This window comes from Brachycentrus maculatus, unplaced genomic scaffold (genome assembly GCF_059751285.1).
Source record: "Brachycentrus maculatus isolate JH-2025_06_01 unplaced genomic scaffold, ASM5975128v1 h1tg000586l, whole genome shotgun sequence".
Classification (NCBI taxonomy): Eukaryota; Metazoa; Arthropoda; class Insecta; order Trichoptera; family Brachycentridae; genus Brachycentrus; species Brachycentrus maculatus.
In genome coordinates, this window is record NW_028281326.1 from 1,012,185 (window position 1) to 1,033,913 (window position 21,729).

At 33.8% G+C, this 21,729-nt stretch overlaps 1 protein-coding gene across 1 annotated transcript; it reads right to left on the minus strand.

Annotated features, from left to right (window-relative positions):
• Window positions 1-964: 964 nt before the first annotated feature.
• On the minus strand, window positions 965-21,194 carry LOC148301294 (uncharacterized; the record flags this gene model as incomplete). Its single annotated transcript, XM_088273526.1, has 3 exons — window positions 965-1,591; window positions 8,928-9,857; window positions 20,544-21,194. Coding segments are annotated over 3 exons (2,208 nt in total), but the record flags the coding sequence as incomplete, so codon positions are not given.
• Window positions 21,195-21,729: the final 535 nt, after the last annotated feature.

Sequence of the window (21,729 nt, forward strand, 5' to 3'; positions counted from 1 at the left end):
AATAAGCTCGCTCTATGCTTTATTCTTGGATTCTTGGCGTATTTTCATATTTGGCAGCTAGCTAGCCAGTATTACGTTTTGGTTGAACTTCAGTTTCGTTTGCAATGGAACATTGGTCGCCAACATTTATTAATAAAGGCCAATGTTTTATTGTCTCCCCGCCTAAGTATAACGTTATTATATATCTTTATATAACTTGTTCGATATCTAGAAGACGAAGGTAAGATAATTTAAAAGTTAAAAAAAGCTCTCGTCATACGTGTGTTTCACAAGTGCTTTTTTCGGAATTGAACGGAAGCAATGCAAAAAATTAAGTTTCATCTATAATTTATTTTAAATCAAACAATATTTGCAAATCGTCGGTCATTGTAATCGGTGATTTGATACATATAAATATATAAGATTGTATATTCGTGGCCTTATTTCACAGTGTCAAATTTCGAAGCCGCGTGATTAGTTAGTTATAATATTATCCATTGCGTTAATCGTAGTTATTTCAGCGTATCAGTGTTTAGGTTTGGGTAGGCTGCTAGCTACGTCATTTTGTCTCATGTAATTTTAATCTCCAATGCTGCTCAGAGACACAGATGCTGTCACTACCATAAACTGCTGTATACCATTAAATACCACCCTAGAACTCTCCGCCTCCAGCCCTCATCAATAACAGAGGAAGTGTACGAGTATGAGGAGATGCATGAATGAAGAGGCGAAGATTGTTTACAAAGACAGAATGGTGAGGCGTTCTATTATCTTTGCCTACCTCTGCAGGACAACGGCGTCGTTCTCTTCCGTAGTCTCAATCCTGTGGTTTGGTTTGGAGCAACAAATGACACCTCCTTCGCCATTCCGGTCTGTAGTATATATAATAGTTATAACAAATTAATAGGGACAAACGTAATCAACAACGGAATTTATTTAAAACAAACAAAAAATTAACAAGTAAAAACATGACAACGAATGGTTCTTAGTGGTGGTAGTAGGAATGAGCGCCGGAAGCTTGTCCATGGTGTGCGGGAGCGGCTTGATAGTATCCTCCATGGTGACCTCCTTGTGAGCCGCCATGAGAGTAGGAAGGAGCAGCAGAGTGAGAGTACCCTCCTGATGAAGCACCTCCGTGAGAGTACCCTCCCGATGAAGCACCTCCTGATGAAGCGCCTCCGTGATGGTGACCTCCGGCGCTCTGGGCAGGCTTAGCTGCAACAGCGTGAGCTTCACCCTCGTGACGAACAACTGCCTTGAATCCGCTATGCTTGTCAGCGGTATACTCAACAATACGATGTCTTCCATCAGCTTCAACCATGGTGTAGTACCCTTCTACCTTGTCTCCGTGTCTGGTTTCCTTCTGGCTCTTGATGTCTCCGGTCTTTTCGTCATGGACAGAGTATTCGAAGGTGTATTCGGCTGGAGCGTGCTCTTCTTCGTGCTCATATCCTCCATGACCACCGTAAGCAGCCTTTGCGGGGGCGGGATATCGGGCGACTGGAGCGGCGTAGGCTATTTTGACTGGAGCCGATTCTTTGATAGGAGTGGCGTAATGACCCTGAGAGAATGCCCCATGGACTACAGCCATCAAGCAGGCAAAAGTAATGATCTGTAAGAGAAAAACACATGATTCAGGTAAGATTAAAGAACCAGAAACGATCATGGATCGTATTGAACGAAAGGGTTTAGTTGATTTGAAATAAATTTAAATGACTTAAATATAAGTAACGATTCAGGTATACAATATTTTTAAAGCTGTCAAAAAGTATTTCGCCAAGAGCAAGGTTTAATATTGAGTATTTTTTTATTATATTCAACAGATAGCCATTGCGATCAAAAATGTGTTTTCCGAAGAAAAAATAATTGTTATTTGTTACAGGTATACAAAAAAATCAAAGCAATCAGTGAATAGTTTTTAAGATTTAAGATTTTATTTGTAAAAAATTATAGTACCTAACTATTTTTGTCTCAAATACAAGACGCCAAATTCAAGTTTTGTTCAGTAAATATACCAGATAATTTAAGTACCTACAGAGATGTAGTCTTATTTCTTTTATGTATACAAATGTATTTAATTTTTTATTTATACATATTACACTATTTGGCATTAGATTTTGTTGTCAATCTTAACTTAAATTAAAATTTAAATAGTGAAAGGGTTTTTTTTTGTTTTAAATTTCATTCACAAAACAACCACAAGGCTTTTCCAAGATTCCGTTACACATGAGCTAATCACATAGGAAAATATACGAGCGATTATATAACAATACAAGAGAATTATAGCCTAAATACATAAGAATAAGTAAAATTTTACTACGCTTTATTCCAGTCTTTCTACAGTATTGAATAGTTGCTTGGGGTGGTACGAGTAATGCATTATTAAATTTTGTTATTAGTAATGCATTATTAATAAAAATTCCAAGATGAACACCCAAGGAGAAAATATTCAATTAATTACAACTTATGACAGTCAAACAACTAAATGCTAAAACAATCCTTACATATGCATTTAAACATAACGCTTACATAATAACACTAGAAAGCACTTCCCATAAAAGCACACAAATCACAATTAACACACTTTATGGAAACGTACATAGAGCTACAAGAACCAAAGCACAGAAAAACATAAAACAAACATAAAATATGTCTTTTGGTCAAAAGAACATTGATAATTATGCGATAAAGTTGTACAACCTACTTCCATTACCCATAAAATCATTAAATACCAAAATTAATTATAAAAGAGCTATGCATAAATGAATAATGGAGGTGGATGGATCTGATATACATCGCATCATTCGGCTATGACGTATTTGATTGTAAGTCACAAACAATTTTCTTTCTATTTGTTTTATCAATAAGTATTGTAAACTGAGTGAGGGCATTACGTTTAAGATAAAATATAAATATTTGATGATAATTTTTAATTAAATTTTTACTTAGTGAATACGAGTATTTCTTAAAATCTATTGTGACGCGTGTTTCGATGCATTACCCATTATTTTCAAACACCGTATGTGAAGCTAAATCTAAATTTTAAAGTTGTGTCTTTAGGATGTTGAATGTTGAAGAGGGGGTAGGAGCTGTTTTTTTTTATTTTATTTATTTTTTTAAATACATTTCTTTTCTTATAAGTGAAAACATAGACGACAATAAGGGGGAGGCTTTAGTCATTGTCATATCGTTAATTATGTGTTTGTAATTATTTATTTTTCATGATTTTATATCGTTTCAAAATATTGCAATTTATGACTTCATCGAAACACATATCACAATATATTTTAAGAAATAGTGGTAATAACTTATTAGAACTTAAATTAACAATAGATAGATTTTAACACAAAGTGACTTCTGAATCGATTAATGAATTTAATAATAATAATAATAATAAAAATGATAAAAACTTTTCATAGAAAAGTATCACGTACTTTAAAAGCCATTTTTGGTAGTGATGTCGAGGTATCCAACCAACTGATAATACTTCCCAAGCAAACCGACAATATATACTGCCAGACAAACCCCCCCAAATACTATCATGTAATAATAACGATCAATTATTATACGTTTTGTATTAGAACATTGCTTCATTGTGCAAAAAATAAATGCAGTACCCACACTCACCCTTTTTTACGTATGGAGACATTGAAATTATCTCATTCTGATATGTGGAGCACTACATGACGTCAATAGGCAGTCGAAATTATTTTTTCAATCTAACAAAAACACAAATGTGTGAAAGGAATGTTATTTGCTGATGAATGTTGACAAATTTATAATATTTAGAATGTGTCCAAATACTTGTTCTCAAATCTGGATTTTTTTTCCACTAAGGAGTTATTTTTACATGTTAAAATCTCAATATTGTGTCGGGCTGTAGTCCCGTAGTTCGTGTCGTGGACTCGTTAGTTTCTGGGTTCAGAAAAAGTACGAAAGTAAAGTGTGTTTGTAAATAATAAAAACACTTATGATTTAATTATAAAAAAAAAACATAGAGGAAGAAGAATTTTGAAATACGGATGATCACGTGGCTTTTAATCTGAAAATTAAACGTGCTTTGCTAGATAAAAGCTTACCTCAATTCAATGGAGATAGCTGTTGTGAACTCATATTTACTATGTCTTGAGATTGAGCAATATACATATATAAGAGTTCAAAAATTTTTAGAGGCGTGGTTGTCAATCATGATTAGAAGGGTGAATATTGGACTTGTAATGTAATCACTTAACAAGCCTGTAATAGGTCATAAACCTGGTAAATCCCCAGATTTCCAGATTCTTCTTCATCTATGTTGAGATATCAAAATGTAATGTTGACAAATCCAAAGTCATGGTTTTTGAAAAATATGAATGTAGATCTGTTTGTAAAATACTAGTAAATGGGGAATTTTTGAAACAAGTAGTTGATTTCGCTTTTTTTAAAGTATATTTTCATGGACAAGTTGTAGAATGAGTGATTTTTAATTCATATAGCATACAAACATTCCAATTAAATTAAACACGCTCAAAATAATAAAAATATTAGTACATAACTTGGAAATATTGATATAGAGAAGAAATAAAGGAAAGTGAATGGTCCACTGCAAACCAATTATAGCAAATAAAGTCGAACAGCAAAAGCTAAATTGGCAGTACACAACGGAGTCCTGGTACCAATGTATGGCAATGTACAGAAAAAATGCTTGAAGTTGACAAGAGAAGGATAAAAAGTGACTGATTGCATTCGAAATACGATGTCTCAAAGGAATGTGAGGTAAAACGATGATAGCATTAGAAAATAATGCAAGGCATTATTTTTTATTTATTTAAACTTCAGGTACAGAAAATAAATAAGTATATGGGCGGGCCTATTGCTAAAAATCAATATCTTCCAGCCAACCAAACAAACTACTAGACTAGTGATATTGGTCAAAACGTTTGATACCATATAAAGCTGTTAGCAATCAGAGGGTCTAAAAACACAAATTATAAGTGATGTTAATGAGGAAGGCAACATTAAATGGGAGTTAGACAACATTAAAGGTAGAGGGGAAAACTAAGGGAGGAGGTTTGATGGACAGTTAGGAATCTAATGATAGATGGTAATGTCTCAGACGTTTCTTAAAAGTTATTAGAAAAGGTACATTTTTTACAAGGAGAGGTAATTCATTCCATAGTCTGAATATATTAAATTACTGAAGAATATTGTGTTATGGCGAGGAATGAAAAGAGTTCTTTTTTGGGAAGAACGAAGTGACAAACCATGATCTGAGAGGTGTATAAAGTTTTCACCAAGATATTTAGGTGCATTGGGGTTGTGAATAATATTTTAAAGTAGTGTGAGAGATTAAGTTATATCGCTCACTCCTTTCAAGAACGTCATATATCAAAAATCGTCAATTTTCAGGTGTGCATGTTTTCGGAATGCCCAAAAAATGTACTATATCCCAGCAAAAGAGGCACATTTTTAACTTAATATTTACCCGCTACAGGGCAGAAAGTGTTGTTTTTGCATTTTGAAGAAAAGGTAGTGTTTAATTATTTTTTTAAATATACTTAATATTTTTCAAATGGAGAAGAAACCTTCAGGTTTTACCTAAAAAGATCTGTTGCACAGTAAAAAGTTCAATAAGTGACTTGATATTTATTAATTTATTATTAGATTAAAACCAATATTTTTAGCTTTTCCACTTTTTTATTTGACCAGCGACCGGGTTTCGTCGTTACCGACATCATCAGACTTTTATTTTTATTACATTGTATTATATTTTTAAACTTTAAAAACGTTCTACTGAAAAATCGAGTTTTTTGATTTATGACGTTCTTGAAAGGAGTGAGCGATATGTCATAATTTAACAAAATAAAAATGGACAAAAAAAAGACATCGTGGTTTCGGTTGACGAATGAAAATGTAGTATTCATAAGCATGCGACATAACTACAAAGCCTATTGATTTAAGCTCCTTTTTCTTGTAGACGTATCGCTCATTGTAGTACATGCTTGCTAACTTTTTACTTTTTAATTTTTTTATGTTTTTAAGTTTTTAATTTTATTTAAAAAAATTGTTTTCTGATAGTCAAGTATTTTGTATTTTTTGTATTTCATATTAACACTATAATTCTACTTCTACTTATAATACCTATTGTATTCTTACCAGTATCCTTTACTATGACCTAAATTATCTTGTTTACCCACACACAGGCCATGCCTTTGTGGGATCTTTTTTTTGTATTTATATTTTATTCATATTTTTTTTGTATTTGAATTTATGTCATGTTTGTATAATGCAACAGAATTGAAAATAAAGAAAAAAAATAGATATACGGCAACGATAGGCTTTATGTTCGCCCCCTGTGATATGAGGTTGATATTATAGCTGGTAAGTATGTATAATATGATATAAAATTAAATAATAATATATATTAGCGACCTAATTTATAAGTAGCAATATAATTTTATCGATCGATCGTGTTGTTAATCTGTGAAGTAAGAATGTGACATAGCAATTTTGTATTTATTAATTTTAATAATCATCGATAATAACTCTTTTTGTATCGCAGTTTTTTGTGACGCAATCAATCTAATATATATATATCATAAAATAATATCAAATTCCAACACTTATTAGCGACAAGGTGGACATCTGATGTTTCTTCTTTGCGTGCAATCTATAGAAAGGCTTACAGCCGGTGCGGGAAGGTGAGGAGAGGATATTTGAAGAAAAAATAATATCAAATTCCGACACTCATTAGCAAGTAAAATAATATTAAACGTGAGAGCATATGAAAAACTCAACAAGCTGGACCCTAAGAGCCACAGCGGGATGGATACAGTCCCCGGTGAACACCCAGTGGATGGGATCATTTTTGTATGTGTGTGTGTGTGTGTGTGTGTGTGTGTGTGTGTGTGTGTGTGTGTGTGTGCGTGTGTGTGTGTGTGTATGTGTGTGTGCAACTACGAGTATGTGTGTGCATAGTATACATTGTCAGCCTCAATATTGTAGTGGTCAGCGCATTTGGCTACCGTGCTGTAGGTCCCGGGATCAATTCCCTGGATGGGTTAAAGTGAAGATTTCACTCCGATATTTATTTAATAATGCACTGGGCTGGTACCTGAAGCGTATGGATGATCAACTTTCCTTTATGTATCAAACGATCCAGATAACACTGCTTATATTGTGTGCGGATAGTGGTTGGAATAAAAGTACATAAATATACATTCTTGCATTTAAAAAAAAATATTTGATTTTTTTATATTTTTTGATACATACATTAGTTTATTTTAGAGTAGGTATTTTAAATAACGAGTTACCCTACTAGAGCGTACTGATCGTATTTAGAGAGAGAGAGAGAGAGAGAGAGAGAGAGAGAGAGAGAGAGTTCACAGCACAAACTTTATTTATAGCTAAATTTTAAATATAATTTATAAATTTTTCATTTACGTTATACTTTGTTAATACTACCGTTTTTTTAGAAAATCTATTGTGACACCAGTTTTGATGCTCGAAACACATGTCACAATAGTTTTTTTTAAGAAATAGCAGTATTTATCTAGTAAAACTTTAATTAAACATGGAGAGATGTTACCACAAAGTGACTGCCAAATCAAATAATTTATAAATATACCAATTAGTAGGCTTAAAATTTATCCCATAGTTTATTTATGTAATAATATAAATAATAAGTGTGTGAAAAAATCAAAGAAAAGAAGAAGAAAGAAAAGTAAATCTTGAATAATAAAAAATTAAGTAAAAGTAAACTAGTTGATTATTCTAGTGGTAAGTTCCTTTTCATTTATTTTTTGAATTTTTTTTTAAAAATTTCCATCCACATTTCACTTTTATAACATTTTTTTCTTTCAATAATTTAGAACTTAATTTTTAATTTTTATAAACCTTATCATCTTAAGGGTTGGAAAAAAGATTAATATATAAATACCATATGGGCGAATGTTTGCAATTTTAGATAAAATACAACAATAGTAATTGTTTAATAAGTTGTCATTTAAATGTATTGTAAACGACATTGAAATAACAAGTAACAAAATAAAAATTAAACTTACATGTAAAAATAATTGTTTTATTTAATTTTTTTGTATTTATTGTAAGTAAGTAGCTTCTTATTTAAATTTTTTAGTTAATCCAATAATTTATTTATAAATTTTACATATTATGTTAATAACCCCTACAAACCTTTTTCATTATTTACAACCTCTTTTTTAGAAATTGACACCCAATGTCGTCTATATTCTCCATATTCTGTCCATAGAGAGAATTTAATTGTATACATTTCTTTTTTTTTCTTATAAAATTGTAAATACATATGAAAGATTTTTCTAAGAGTAGGTAGGTACTAAATCATTATTTTTCCATAGTAAAGTTTATTTTGCTTCGGACATTTTAACCTTTTAATAAGTGAAAATATCTACATATCTAAATTGTATACTTGGAATCGGTTTATTCTGTTATATTATCACCTTAAAGTGAAAGTCAATCAATATAATTTTTCTGGTTAATTTACAAAAACTCGAGAATTTATTAAACGTTCATCAATAAATAGAAATGAAGGAATGAAGAACATCAAAAGCCAATGATAATGTATCACTCAATTTTGGGTACTTTGCCATAAAAAGAGCTAGTGATGCTGTTTTTTTTATGAAATGCTTCAATGGCTCGCCACGTCTCATCAACTTCTTATAACATCTTTCCTCAGTATTTTCACCTTTTGTCCAATATTTTGATGGGGATAAGTATAAATGTTTACAATTTATGAAATAATACAAAGAAAATGTGAGTAATAAAATTTATTGCTACTTAAAACTAACATTGCCTATAAAATAAATAATAGAAACATGTATCAATCCGGATTTCTTAGTGAACGTAAGATTGGGAGTCAAACAAACAATGAAAAACATGACATTCGATGGTTCTTAGTGATGATAGTACGATTGGGCGCCGGAGGACTGTACAGCGGGTTGGAAGTAAGCTCCTTGGTGGCCTCCCTGGGAGCCTCCCTGGCCCTGAGAGCCGCCGTAATAGTAAGCGGGAGCCGAGTGAGAGTAGCCGCCGGAGGAAGAGCCCTGGGAGCCACCGCTATAGTAAGATCCCTGGGCGGGAGCAGCGTGAGCGTAACCTCCTGAGGAAGAGCCCTGAGAACCGCCATGATAGTATCCTCCGGAGCCTGAACCCTGAGCACCGCCGTGTTGGTAACCACCTCCTAAGGATGAGCCTTGGGAACCTCCGTGATAGTATCCTCCTGAGCTAGAACCCTGAGAACCGCCATGTTGGTAACCACCCTGGGAACCACCATGCTGGGAACCACCCTGGGAACCACCCTGAGAACCACCGTGTTGGTAACCGCCTGAGGAAGAACCTTGAGAGCCTCCGTGATAGTATCCTCCTGAGCCAGAACCCTGAGAACCGCCATGCTGGTAGCCTCCTGAGGAAGATCCCTGGGAACCACCGTGTTCAGCGCGAGCTTCACCCTCATGGTGTACGACGGCATTGAATCCACTGTGCTTGTCGGCGGTGTATTCAACAATACGACGTCTGCCGTCAGCTTCGATCATGGTGTAATAGCCTTCTACCTTGTCTCCGTGTCTGGTTTCCTTCTGGCTCTTGATGTCTCCGGTGTGCTCGTCGTGGACGGAGTACTCGAAGCTGTACTCGGCTGGGCCGTACTCTTCTTCTTGTTCGTATCCTCCATGACCGGAAGAGCCGCCGCCGTAGGCTACCTTGGCAGGGGCATACTGGGCAACTGGGGCGGAATACTGGGCAATTGGGGCGGCATAGGCGATCTTAGCTGGGGCGGCGTAGGCGATCTTAGCAGGAGCGGTGTAGTGCCCCTGGGAGATTACTCCAGCATGTGCTACAGCCAGCACGCAGGCAAAAGTGAAGATCTGGAAAAAGAACGAAAGATTTTTATAAAAAAATGAATAAGCTGACCAAGAACATTTAGGATTTTTAGTGAGAATATATTAATGTTTTTTAATTAAAATAAACCCTGATGATGACAAGGTTCTTGTCGAATTGTATTAATTAAAAAAGTGGTTAAAAGTAAGCTGTTTAATTTTATAAAGTTTATAAAATGTGCCACAAATTATCTGCGGAAAACATTCAAGAAATGAGTAAGAACAACTCACAAATCGTAATATATCTCAGAAGTCACATACTCTATAAACAGTAACGTTATGAATATCGTTTAAACAAGTTTTTTTTGTATTTTATTTTCTTTTGCATTTCACAATACATTATAATTTCAAGTAAAAAAAATACAAATATAATATTAATACAAAAAAAGATCCCACAAAAGCATGGCCTGTGTGTGGGCAAACATTATATTTTAAGTTATAATAAAGGGCTCTGGCAAGAATACAATAGATTTCAGAAATAAAAATAGATTAAATGTGCTAATATAAACTACAAGTATTTGATTTTAACAGAAATGAAAATGAAAAAAGTTAGCAAACTATATGAGTTACATACACGTTTGAAAGACGAAGGTACTTAGATCTGTTTTTTTAAATAATTAATTTAAGCAAAATTTTACATCGAAACAAACTTAGGTAATTAATGTCCAACAAATAGTCTTTGTGGAATGAATTAATTTGCTTGATAGTATTCTTTTGAAAAACTTATGGACGAATTTCGTAATATTATGTACGACCCGAGATCGAAACCAAATCACTTGTGGCCGAAGTATTGCACCTTCAAACCACAAATACCATGTTACCCGGTGTTCACATATTTATTACAATACTTAAATAGAGAATAATACTTTCTTATAATATATTATCACTGTAAAGCCAGATATAAATTGAAAAAAATTGCAAAACCAAACAATTTCAATTTGTAATGAAACATCAATAATATTTCAATTTTTTAATGTGACTTCTACGTAAAACTGTATGAAAAATGTCCAAGAAAAGGGTCACAGTTAAGCTTATTTTACACATTTCTTTAGCTGAAATTTCACTTGAAGAACGAACGAAAGCACTTTTATGTAACAATAGTAAATAATATTGTATTCTTTGAATTACTTCACATACTTTAAAAGCCATCTCGTGTTGTGATGTTTGCGGTATCCAACTAACTCTACTTACAACCAAAATAATCCAACAATATATACTGCCGGCTTAACCCCTCCTCGCACTATCGAATACTCTTAACGACCAATTATTGTGTATTGCATATTAGAAAATTGCCTAATTGTGCAAAAAATAAACGCAGTACTTACCCTTTTTTACATACGGAGACATTGAAATTATCGCGTTGCAATATTTGGAGCACTCCATGACGCCCGTAATCAGTCGAATACAAAGGTACATTTGTGAACGTACCAGCATTACATCATAGCAATTTTTTCGAGAAGAAATTTTAATGTTTATTTTCACGGAGGCGTATGATTGGCCCGATCGAGAACGATTTGGAAGGAAAAAACTAGTACATGTTAATTTTGTTATTAACTTGTGGTATGATTGATATTCGAATTTTGATTATTTATTTCAACCGGTTTTAGGTCATTAGGTTCACAGTCTTGACGATAATTTTCGGCAACCGTTAATCTACTTTCAATCTCTATATTTGCCTTCGAGCTAGAATATGCGTAAAAGAAAAACAAAATTATCCCAAAGCGATTATTTGGTAGGCAATATTTATTCTTTAACTTTAAGCTTTATTCTAAACCTAAGTAAAGAGTGCAAACCTCTAAAATCCAAATGGAAAAATTCCACCTGTACTTTACGAAATGCATTAAACACCACCATCTATCCTTGTAACATTTTTTTGTAGTACGTTTTTTTGCATTTTTGGACTAAGTAGAATCTACTTAGTCCAAAAATGCAAAAAAACGTACTAAAAAAAATATCCCTTACTGTGTTTTGAGTTTGGACAGCCGAACTGTCTATCATATCATTCTTCCTTGGTTTTCTCTACATCTCCAACTTTACTCCTTACCTGATTCTACTTTCTTTCCCCTACTCATTTTCATCAATTTACGAGTATACATATAACTAAATATTACATTTGGCACTGCGTCTCATCTAGATTGTCAATTACGTAAAGGTAATGTGATCAGTCCTTTATACGACAAGTTTTGCTCGGCCTTCCTCTGCACCTATTTCCAACTACATTCGTCTCATAAATTTGATTAACCGTTCTTTTCTCGCTCACCCGATCCACATGTCTAAATCATCTCCACACACCTTTCTTGATATTGTCGATAATGCTGATAATGCTGAGCCTTGCATTCATTCTTTGTTATCCCTCCTGTTCCCAAAACAGATTCAAATTAAACATATTGAATTAGTTAGAAGAAACAAAAATCCACTTAACGATCTATAACCTTGTACATAATAAGTAAGGTAAATAATAAATGCAATTCCCATCTAAAAAAAATCATTCCTTATTTCGCCATTCGAATATCGATCATACATCGCTTTGCCGGACATTTGTCTGAGAGACCGTATGTCGACTTCATTCAGTCTACTATCATTCTTATTTTGCCAACTTCATGCTTCATTTCCATACATCGGTAGTGTAAAAGTGTATAAGGCAAAGGGGGATATCTGTTTCAGACCAAATATTACAGGAGAGCAAAAACAAACTTTTGAAATTAAATAAATCATTTGTTTTATGTATTTTTATATGTACATATCTTAATAAAACTTAATAAGTATTGAAACTATAGCTATATCCTTTTGCCAGATTATGGAATACACTATTTTGAACATTTTGTGGAACAAACATGGAAAATGAAAATTTTTACAGATATTCCCCTTTGCCATTACACTACCGACATTAAAATTGGTATTAGGACTCCGTTGTTTACTACCAGTTTAGCTTTCGCTGTTAGTCTTTTATTTGCTTTAACTGATTTTAGTGCACTTTTTACTATGTTCCCACAAAATTTCCTACGACTGGAGTACGAGGACTTGTTACACAGGCAAAAAGGTAGCGCTGGTGAGAGCTAAGTACCAATCTGCATAATGGAGAGAGATATAACCCTAGATTACTAAACTATCATACTTGTTACGTTGTTACTAAACATTCGTAAAAAATACGACATAGAAATAAATCGAGAATAAATACGATAACCACAAACTTTTATTACTTTAGAAGTAATAGAATAATAATAACCTCATTCCTTATTTTTTCCTCTACCTCCTTTCCTAAACATCATTCTTCCTTACCATCATCAGCTTGTAATTTTCATAATTATTTGATTTAAAGTATTAATTAATACGGCAGTAAACTGTAATTTTTATATTTTTTCTTTCTCATTAATACTTTTTGTTCAAGCACTCTGGTTGCAAACAGCTATATAAGGTATCAAACGTTTTGACCAATGTCACTACTCTGTTTTTGATTAGCTGTAAGGTATTACTTCTTAGCAATAAGCCCGCTAATGTACTTTTCTTCTGTACATCAAGTTAAAATAAAGAAATAGTAATATTATTTATTGATTCGACATTAACTTTGTGGAATGACAGGTTGATTTTTTTAAAAATTAAACACATGAATATACCACTTGATGAGTTTTATTTATATATACGACTAGTTTCGAAAACTTACAGATGTTTTCATCTTCTGGTAAAAATTAAAACTTTTAATTAGTTGTAATTTTTACCAGAAGATGAAAAATCTGTAAGTATTCGAAATTAGTCGTATATACAAATAAAACTCTTTAAATGGTAAATTCATGTGTTTTAAAAAAAAATATATAACATTCTTTGAGATGGCGTTATAATGAAAAAAAAATAAAAGTACAGTTGAAAGATATTGTGAAGCAGGGACGATGCGAACGGTTTTTCCAGTAATCGTCGTTTTGCGTTCGTAATTTTTACGATAGTTTAGTATTCTAGGGTTAAAAAGAAGCGTAATATAGAAGTTGCTTTTACTTTCATTTTTGATTAGATCCTGTCGGAAGTGAATCGGTCCAGTTTTGAGTAATAATATACATTAGCAAAAATGTATGCGTTGGTTTTAAATTTATCTTCTCTGCATGAATCATGACGTGCTTTAATTAAAAACTTTCATTTCATCCTCTGTCTTCGATTGATCCATATATATATTGATACATATATTTATATAACATTGAATCATTGTCTGTAATTCTTATCTAATACATAAACTAGCATTGAGGATGCTCCATTATCACTTTCACCGGGTGGTATTACGATGGAAACACATATTTCAACGATGTTTTTTTATTTTTTATTTATATATGTGGTTTTAAAAAAAAACAATTTCCAAAAAAAACTGTGCCTCGAGAGGGACTTTTTTGTTGTTGATAGTATCGTATTATACATTAAAAAATACATATACTTTACTGGAGAACACATATTTTTATGCGGTACTGGGGAGTTATCATATTTAGTTTTCTATTGTATAGTATGTGTGCGTTAACCCTTACTGGTCCAATGTCGAATCTCATTCGACAGCGATTTTTTGCTCTTAGGTCCCATGTCGGATAAGAATTAGACATTTTTTTCATCATTAGTATTATTTATTTAATTTCCAAGCTTATATTTTTGTCACTCGTATCTATAACAACAGTATATGGAGCAGAGTAGGTACAAAAGATTCTTTCCAATTGCAACGCAACTGTCTCCTTAATATATTTTTTTTAATTTTGTGGGACCGGAGAGGGTTAAGTTTCTTTTTTAGAGTGTTTGTGTGTTTTATATTTTTAATTTCTGAAGGTTGGCAGATGAAATTTTTTGTTCCCATTGTAAACGATCGAGCGTTAATTCTATGAAAATTGTAAAATATTTTTAAATATTTATATTTTTCTCTCTTTTTGTGTGTATATTAGGTAAATAATGATTATTAATATATTGAACACTGTTCTCTGTAACAAAAAAACATGTACCAATATGGAATGTAAACAGTATATATATATTATATGTACCTATGTATTGTATATAGTTAACAAAAAAAATGTTTTAAAAAATAAAAAAAATATAATATACTGCTAAACGATGTTCTATTCACATATATATATGGATAAAGGACGCAGAAAGTGAGAATCGATGTCAATTAATTCAACAGGCGCCAATTTTGATCCCATTTTTGAGTGATATTATGAAATATTATGTTGCCACCGTCGGGCTACTGATTATATACGGTCTACCTACCCAACACATGTTACACGAAAACAGCATGTTACATTACTTTGTAGTACTAGGACCAACCTAGAATCTAGAATGGTCTCTTAACTTAATCATATTCCGGCGACGTGTCAGTCTTAAGCAGCTCCAATTCCATCACAAATGAGTGCCTAACATATGTATTATACCTTAAAAGGATTTGAATATTTAACGAGTTAAGTGTGGCGTTGTGGTGTGCATCTTATAATCCCTCCGGTGAGGCATACGCGGCAGGTGCGTTTTTTTTACATTTACTCCGGTGCGGCGTACGCGTCAGACGCGTAAATCTAACATATCTTTCAATTAGGTATACGTGCCAGGCGCGTACGTCTCACATTTGAAAATAGTACGGCTGATAACAATGGGTCAAATTACTTAAAAGTATTATTGCGGAATTGAAACTACCCTTATAGATTTGACACAGTATCTTGTATCAGTGTGTTCAGAAATGTGTAAACTCAGCTTTGCGACTCATGTATACTCGTTTGTATCGAAGCGAGTATAATCATGACCCGCGCGTAAATATTACACACAAAGAGATAAGTACTAGTATGTTCAAAAATAAATTTCTCTATCTTCTTTCAAAACCATACTTCTAGTCATACATGCTCTCCGGTTACGTAGATTTTCGACATGACCAGATTTTAGATTATGTAAAAAAAAAACGTATCGGGTTGTGGTCCTCTGTGGAGCCGAGAAACTCTGACTCTTAAGTCAGAGTTTCTCGGCTCGAATCCACTCTACCACAATTTGATACCTATTTCTAATAATGAGGTTAGGCTCACAGAAATAGTATAAAATTGAAATATTTGTGTAAATAATAAAAACACAAATATTTCTCTTTAAAAAAAACATTATGTTTGACCTGGTCATACCAGGTCTTTTTTGGCTGGACACTTTCTGTTCTCCCATTCTCATTTGCCAAATATACTTTCTTAGTCATTCTCTTGTTGTCCTTTCTCTCCACATATCCATACCAACTCGAAGAACTCTCCTTGATCTTTTCAAGTTTTCTAAGATAATTTGATTAATCTAACCCATATATAATTCAATTATCTTAAACGATGAAGATATTAGAAATAAATGTGAGTAAAACATGAATGCAGAAAAAATTACTTATTTCTTTTTTTGTCAATCGGTTAATTTTTTTCAGGTTTCGACTTGCATCCGTTTGGATCTGGGTCGAGGTATCAGCGGATAAGGTAATTATCGTAAAACATATCGATATATACAAAGGTATCTAATTTTATGGAGCGAATTTGTGGGCGTCACTTAATTACGCTACTTAACCAAGTTGAGCAATTTCTAGAAATGGGGATATTCGACGCATAGATACAAACTGTCTACCATATCTATAAAAGCTCACACATCAGTACACTTACTGTCATTTTTAATTTAAGTTTTACTTAGTTAATACCACTATTCCTTAAAATCTATTGTGATACGTGTTTCGATGCATTCCGCATCATTTTCAAATACTGTATTTGAACACGGTGATGCGGAATACATCGAAATACGTGTCACAATAGATTTGAAGAAATAGTGGGATTTACCTAGTTAAACTTAAAAATGGATAGATTTTACCACAGAGTGACTGCCGAATCCATTAATCACTTTATGTCACTCTAATAATGCTATGATTAGCGCAGGGAGAATAACCAGTGAATTAAAATACATACACCAAGGACGGGAAAGGTATTTCTACCCATTCTGTCTATTGATGCTGAAGGACGGGAAGGGTATTTTTACCTTCTGCGCCGGCCTCGTATCAAAGTCAGAAATGAAGGAATTACTTAAAGTTTTTATAGTATTATATACCAATCTCTTTATTAATATCTTAACTTTGTTTAAATAATTAACGAATCCCGTCGCCAGTGGTCCGCAGATGTAAAAAACACCCGGCCGAAATGTGTTAAGACAGGCATTTGAACATTATGTTATATGTGACAAAAACGAATTTTGTCCCCCTTTGTAGTGTAATGGTCAGCACGCGCGGCTACCGTACTGGAGGTCCCAGGTTCCATTTCCACGGGTGGGTTTCAAATAAATAAAACTGATTTTTCTCTCTAATATTTATTCAATACTACCCTGGACTGGTACCTGAAGCGGATGGCTGGTCACCTTTCTTTCATTTGCTGACGATCAAGATAACACTGCGTTTATATGAAGCAGAGCCTTATACACCATCGGGTTCGAAGAATAAGAAAAAACAGTTTTTATAAATCGATTGTGATTTAGAACTTCTTTAAGGTGATTTGCATATTTAGAATTATAAAAAAATACTGAAAACTTCTTAAAATAATATAATGTATTTCACTAATGGGGATATACTCGTATGGTAATATATGAAGGTATCAAGAATAAAGTATTATGAAGGTATAAAGATATAAAGTAATATGTGAAGGTATATAGAAAGGAATATACTATATATATAAAACTACGGATAATTGAAATTATTAAAAAGAGTTATTTAATGTGGTATGGACATGTGGAGCGAATGAATAACGAGAGAATGACTAATAACGTATGTTTGGCAAATTTAAATGGGGGAACAGAACGAATCTGCTAAGTGTCAAAAGTCTACGCAATCGGAGGGAATGTATGACTACATGTATGGAAGGAAGCTAGCGGTGTATGCCAGGATAGAAGAGTGAGGCGTTCTATCATCTCTCCCTACCCCTGCGGAAAAACGGCGTGATGTTATTAGTAGTTCCTTCGATGTTGATAAGTAAATAATAAATAAAAATAATTTTGGATAATTCACATAACGCCATTTTCGTAAAATACTACCTCAAGGGCGCTTCACTGTGAATACATTTTGGAAAGCAGATTGTGGAAATGATTTACCAAACAAATGCGTTTTCATATTTTTTTCTAAACATCATCTCTTTATTCACCGTTTCTCACTGCTGGTGAAAGAGTATTCCATACCATCTGTACTGTAGCCATTTTTCGAATTTAAAATTGTTACAATCAGGTTCATTCAACATGGTTTATATTATATTGTAAAGCCACGCTTGTACTTTTTGTAAACAAAAAATATAAATAAATACATACGAATGTCACAATAACTTTTAGCTATGCAATAATAACTGCCGAGTACAAATAAAAAACTAAATCTATTAGTTTCGAACGCCACTAAATCTGCGTGTTGTAAAAGTGACAGAGGATTACAAACAACGAAAGATTATTCAGGATATTTTCCACAGAATTATAAATAAGATACCACTGTGAAAGTCGTAGATTTACAGTTAAACGACAAAAAAACTATGATGTTTAGTTTTATTATAATTTTGTCGGCAAATTCCTAGACATATTTTGTCTGTGATCGCTGTCAGGCTTAGTGTGCGCGAAAAATTAACGGGTTTTATCGATTTTCATTCGTATTTCGGCAAAGTTATGTCACAACTTTGTGATTTACAGTGAAATTCCTTTGGTGTATTATATAAAATAGTTTTTGTAAACAATATAATCGATTAGTGCATTCCGCATCTCTTCTTCTTGTAAACAAAATTGTGCAATAAACGTGCGTGTTGCAGCGATTTGACAATACACAATGACATCAGTATTCCAATAGGTAAGTGGATATTTATTGCTTTTTTAATATATTTTAAGCATTTATAATCATAATTCGTTCATGCCGAAACCTCGTATACGTCAAAATCCAAGAATACGATTTATCAAGGAATTATTAATAAAATAATTTTTTTACTACTGGTTAAAGCTCACAGTTTTTAAGTTACGTTTTCAGTTTATTTATTTTAATTCCTGTGGTCATTTTTAACGTTTTATTAATTTATTAACGTTCAATTAATCTATAATTTAAGATAATCCAGATTTTGTGAACAAGTATTTGGACACACTCAAAATGTTGTAAATAAATTATCTGCTCAAATTATAAGCTTAAATAATAAAAATGAAAATGATATTTTCTGGCGTTTCTCATGTGTGTGATTATAATCCAGGATTCGGACCTCACATACTAATAAAAGAATTTCTGTTCAATAAAAAGCTTCTTTTCATCTCACCAATAGATGTCTCTAGTGAAGTTCTAGTGATTCAATAATAATGTTTCAAAATTGGTTCATATATATAGAACTACCAAGAATTTGAATAGTGTAGTAGTGAATAATGGGTAGAATAGGTGAATGTTACACGTATGTAAAGTGATCCATACCAGCCTATGACGGTCGTCAGCCCCTTAAATGCCCAGACATAAATATTCTTCTTCATCTTTGATGAGATGTCAAAAAATAATATCAATTTTATTTATTCCAGTACAGAGATAAATACAAATATTTCAGCGTATTTAAAAAAATATCTCTGTATAAAATATGGAACCTCATTACGGTATCCAATCTAACTAATAGCTACACTACAGAGACGACGTAATATTGAAACATTTAATCTGATCCTGACTAAGTATCTATGTAAATCATTTATCCATCATTCATTTTTGTTTCACTAAAGCTTTTTTGTTTTTTAAGAAATATACAGTGTACATGTTTAGTTATTATCCGCCTCCGTAGTGTAGTGGTTACCGCGTTTGGCTACAATCCCAGAGATCCCGGATTCGATTACCATAGGTGTCAAATTAAATATAGGTATTTTCAATCTACTATTAATTGTCCGCCTCCGTAGTGTAATGGTCAGCGCGCTCAGCTACCGTTCTGGAGGTCCCGGGTTCGATTCCCAGAGTGGGGTCTAATTAATATACCTAAGTAATTTTTTCACTCTAATATTTATTCAATATTACCCTGGACTGGTACCTACAGCGGAGAGCTGATCACCTTTCCTTCGTGTGTTAACGATTAAGATAACACTGCGTTTATATGATGCAGTGCCCTATGCACCATTGGGGTGTGGATAAGGGTTCGATGAATGAATTACCCCGGACTGGTACCAGAAGCATAAGACTGATTATCTTGCCTTCATATATCAGTTTTATGCAGTGCCCCATGCATCATTAGGTGAGGATGAGGGCCAGAAGAAGACATGTTTCGGCTTATTTTGAAGAATGGAGGAAAAAGTTTGATACACCATAAATATAATAAAAATCTCATAAATTGGTTCGGCAGTCACTTTGTGGTTATATCTATCCATTTTTAATTTAAGTTTTACTTGGTAAATACCACTATTGTAAAATCTATTGTGACAAAAATATGAAACACCTTCTACCCCCTTTTCATTCTTTAACGTCTCAGGGATACAATTCTAAAATTTAGACTTAGCTTCACATACGGTGTTTGAAAATGATGCGGAATGCATCGTGTCACAATGGATTTTAAGAAATTGTGGTATTTACCAAGTAAAACATAAATTTTATGAAAAAAATAAAAATTGTTTTGTTTTGAAGGAGAATAATTTATTTACATATTAAACCTACTTAACTAAATAAATAGTTCCGGGATCGGCCAGTCACTAAGCGAAAGCTTAATGGTGGTAGTAGGACTGAGCGGGGGCGGCATATCCGTGGTAAGCGGGGGCGGCATGAGCGTAAGCGGGGGCGGCATGAGCGTAGACGGGGGCGGCATGAGCGTAAGCGGGAGCGGCATGAGCGTACACGGGGGCGGCAACCTTCAGGATGGGCTTGGCAATGGCAACGGGGTGCTGGCCGGGCTCACGGTGGACGACAGCGTTGAATCCGTTGTGCTCATCAGCGGTGTATTCGACAACGCGACGGCTTCCGTCGGCTTCGATCAGGGAGTAAGATCCTTGCACCTGGTCTCCGTGACGGACTTCCTTCTGGCTCTTGATGTCTCCGGTGTGCTCGTCATGGACGGAGTACTCGAAGTTGTATTCGGCGGGGGCATACTGTTCGACTGGGGCATAGGCCACCTTGGCGGGGGCGGCGTAGTGGGCGACGGGGGCAGCAGCATAGTGGGCCACGGGGGCGGCAGCGTAGTGAGCTACGGGGGCGGAAGCGTAGTGAACTTGAGCGGGGGCGGCATAGTGAGCTACTTGAGCCGGGGCAGCGTAGTGAGCTACCGGGGCGGCGTAGTGGGAGGGGGCGGCGTAGTGGGCCACGGGGGCGATCACTCCAGCGTTGGCAACAGCCAACACGCAGGCGAAAGCGAATACCTGATGAAATAATTTGTCAAATTATTAGAATTAAATTAAAATTATTAAAAAAATTATATCAACATGACAAACTTACATTTAAGGCGAAATTATAATAACACAAATTAATAAATAAAAAGACAAAAATAACAATAAAAAATACAACAAATTCACATTCATATCGTGGTGTATACCCATTGTTATATAATTTGTCTTTAACTGAGCGTTGATCTTTTCTTTTTTCCCTTTTTCCCTTTTTTCCTCACAAATGTAAAATTTTATAACTGCAATGGTACAAATACCTGTTTCGTGGTATTCGTTAATGTTAATTAATATAAATATGTTACTGTGGTGTCAAATTTCGACATGAAAAAATAAGCAAATAAAATATTAAAGTTGTAGAAGAATCCCGGTTTGGAATATTCCCTCAGAGACATGGAACAGATCAAAATCCGTCGTGATATTGTTCAGCATATCGGTAGCTCTTCCTACATGCATAATCATTTTTTAGGTTGGTCCTGTATATAGGAATGTGAAACAATCTATGCCGACGCTGTCTTAG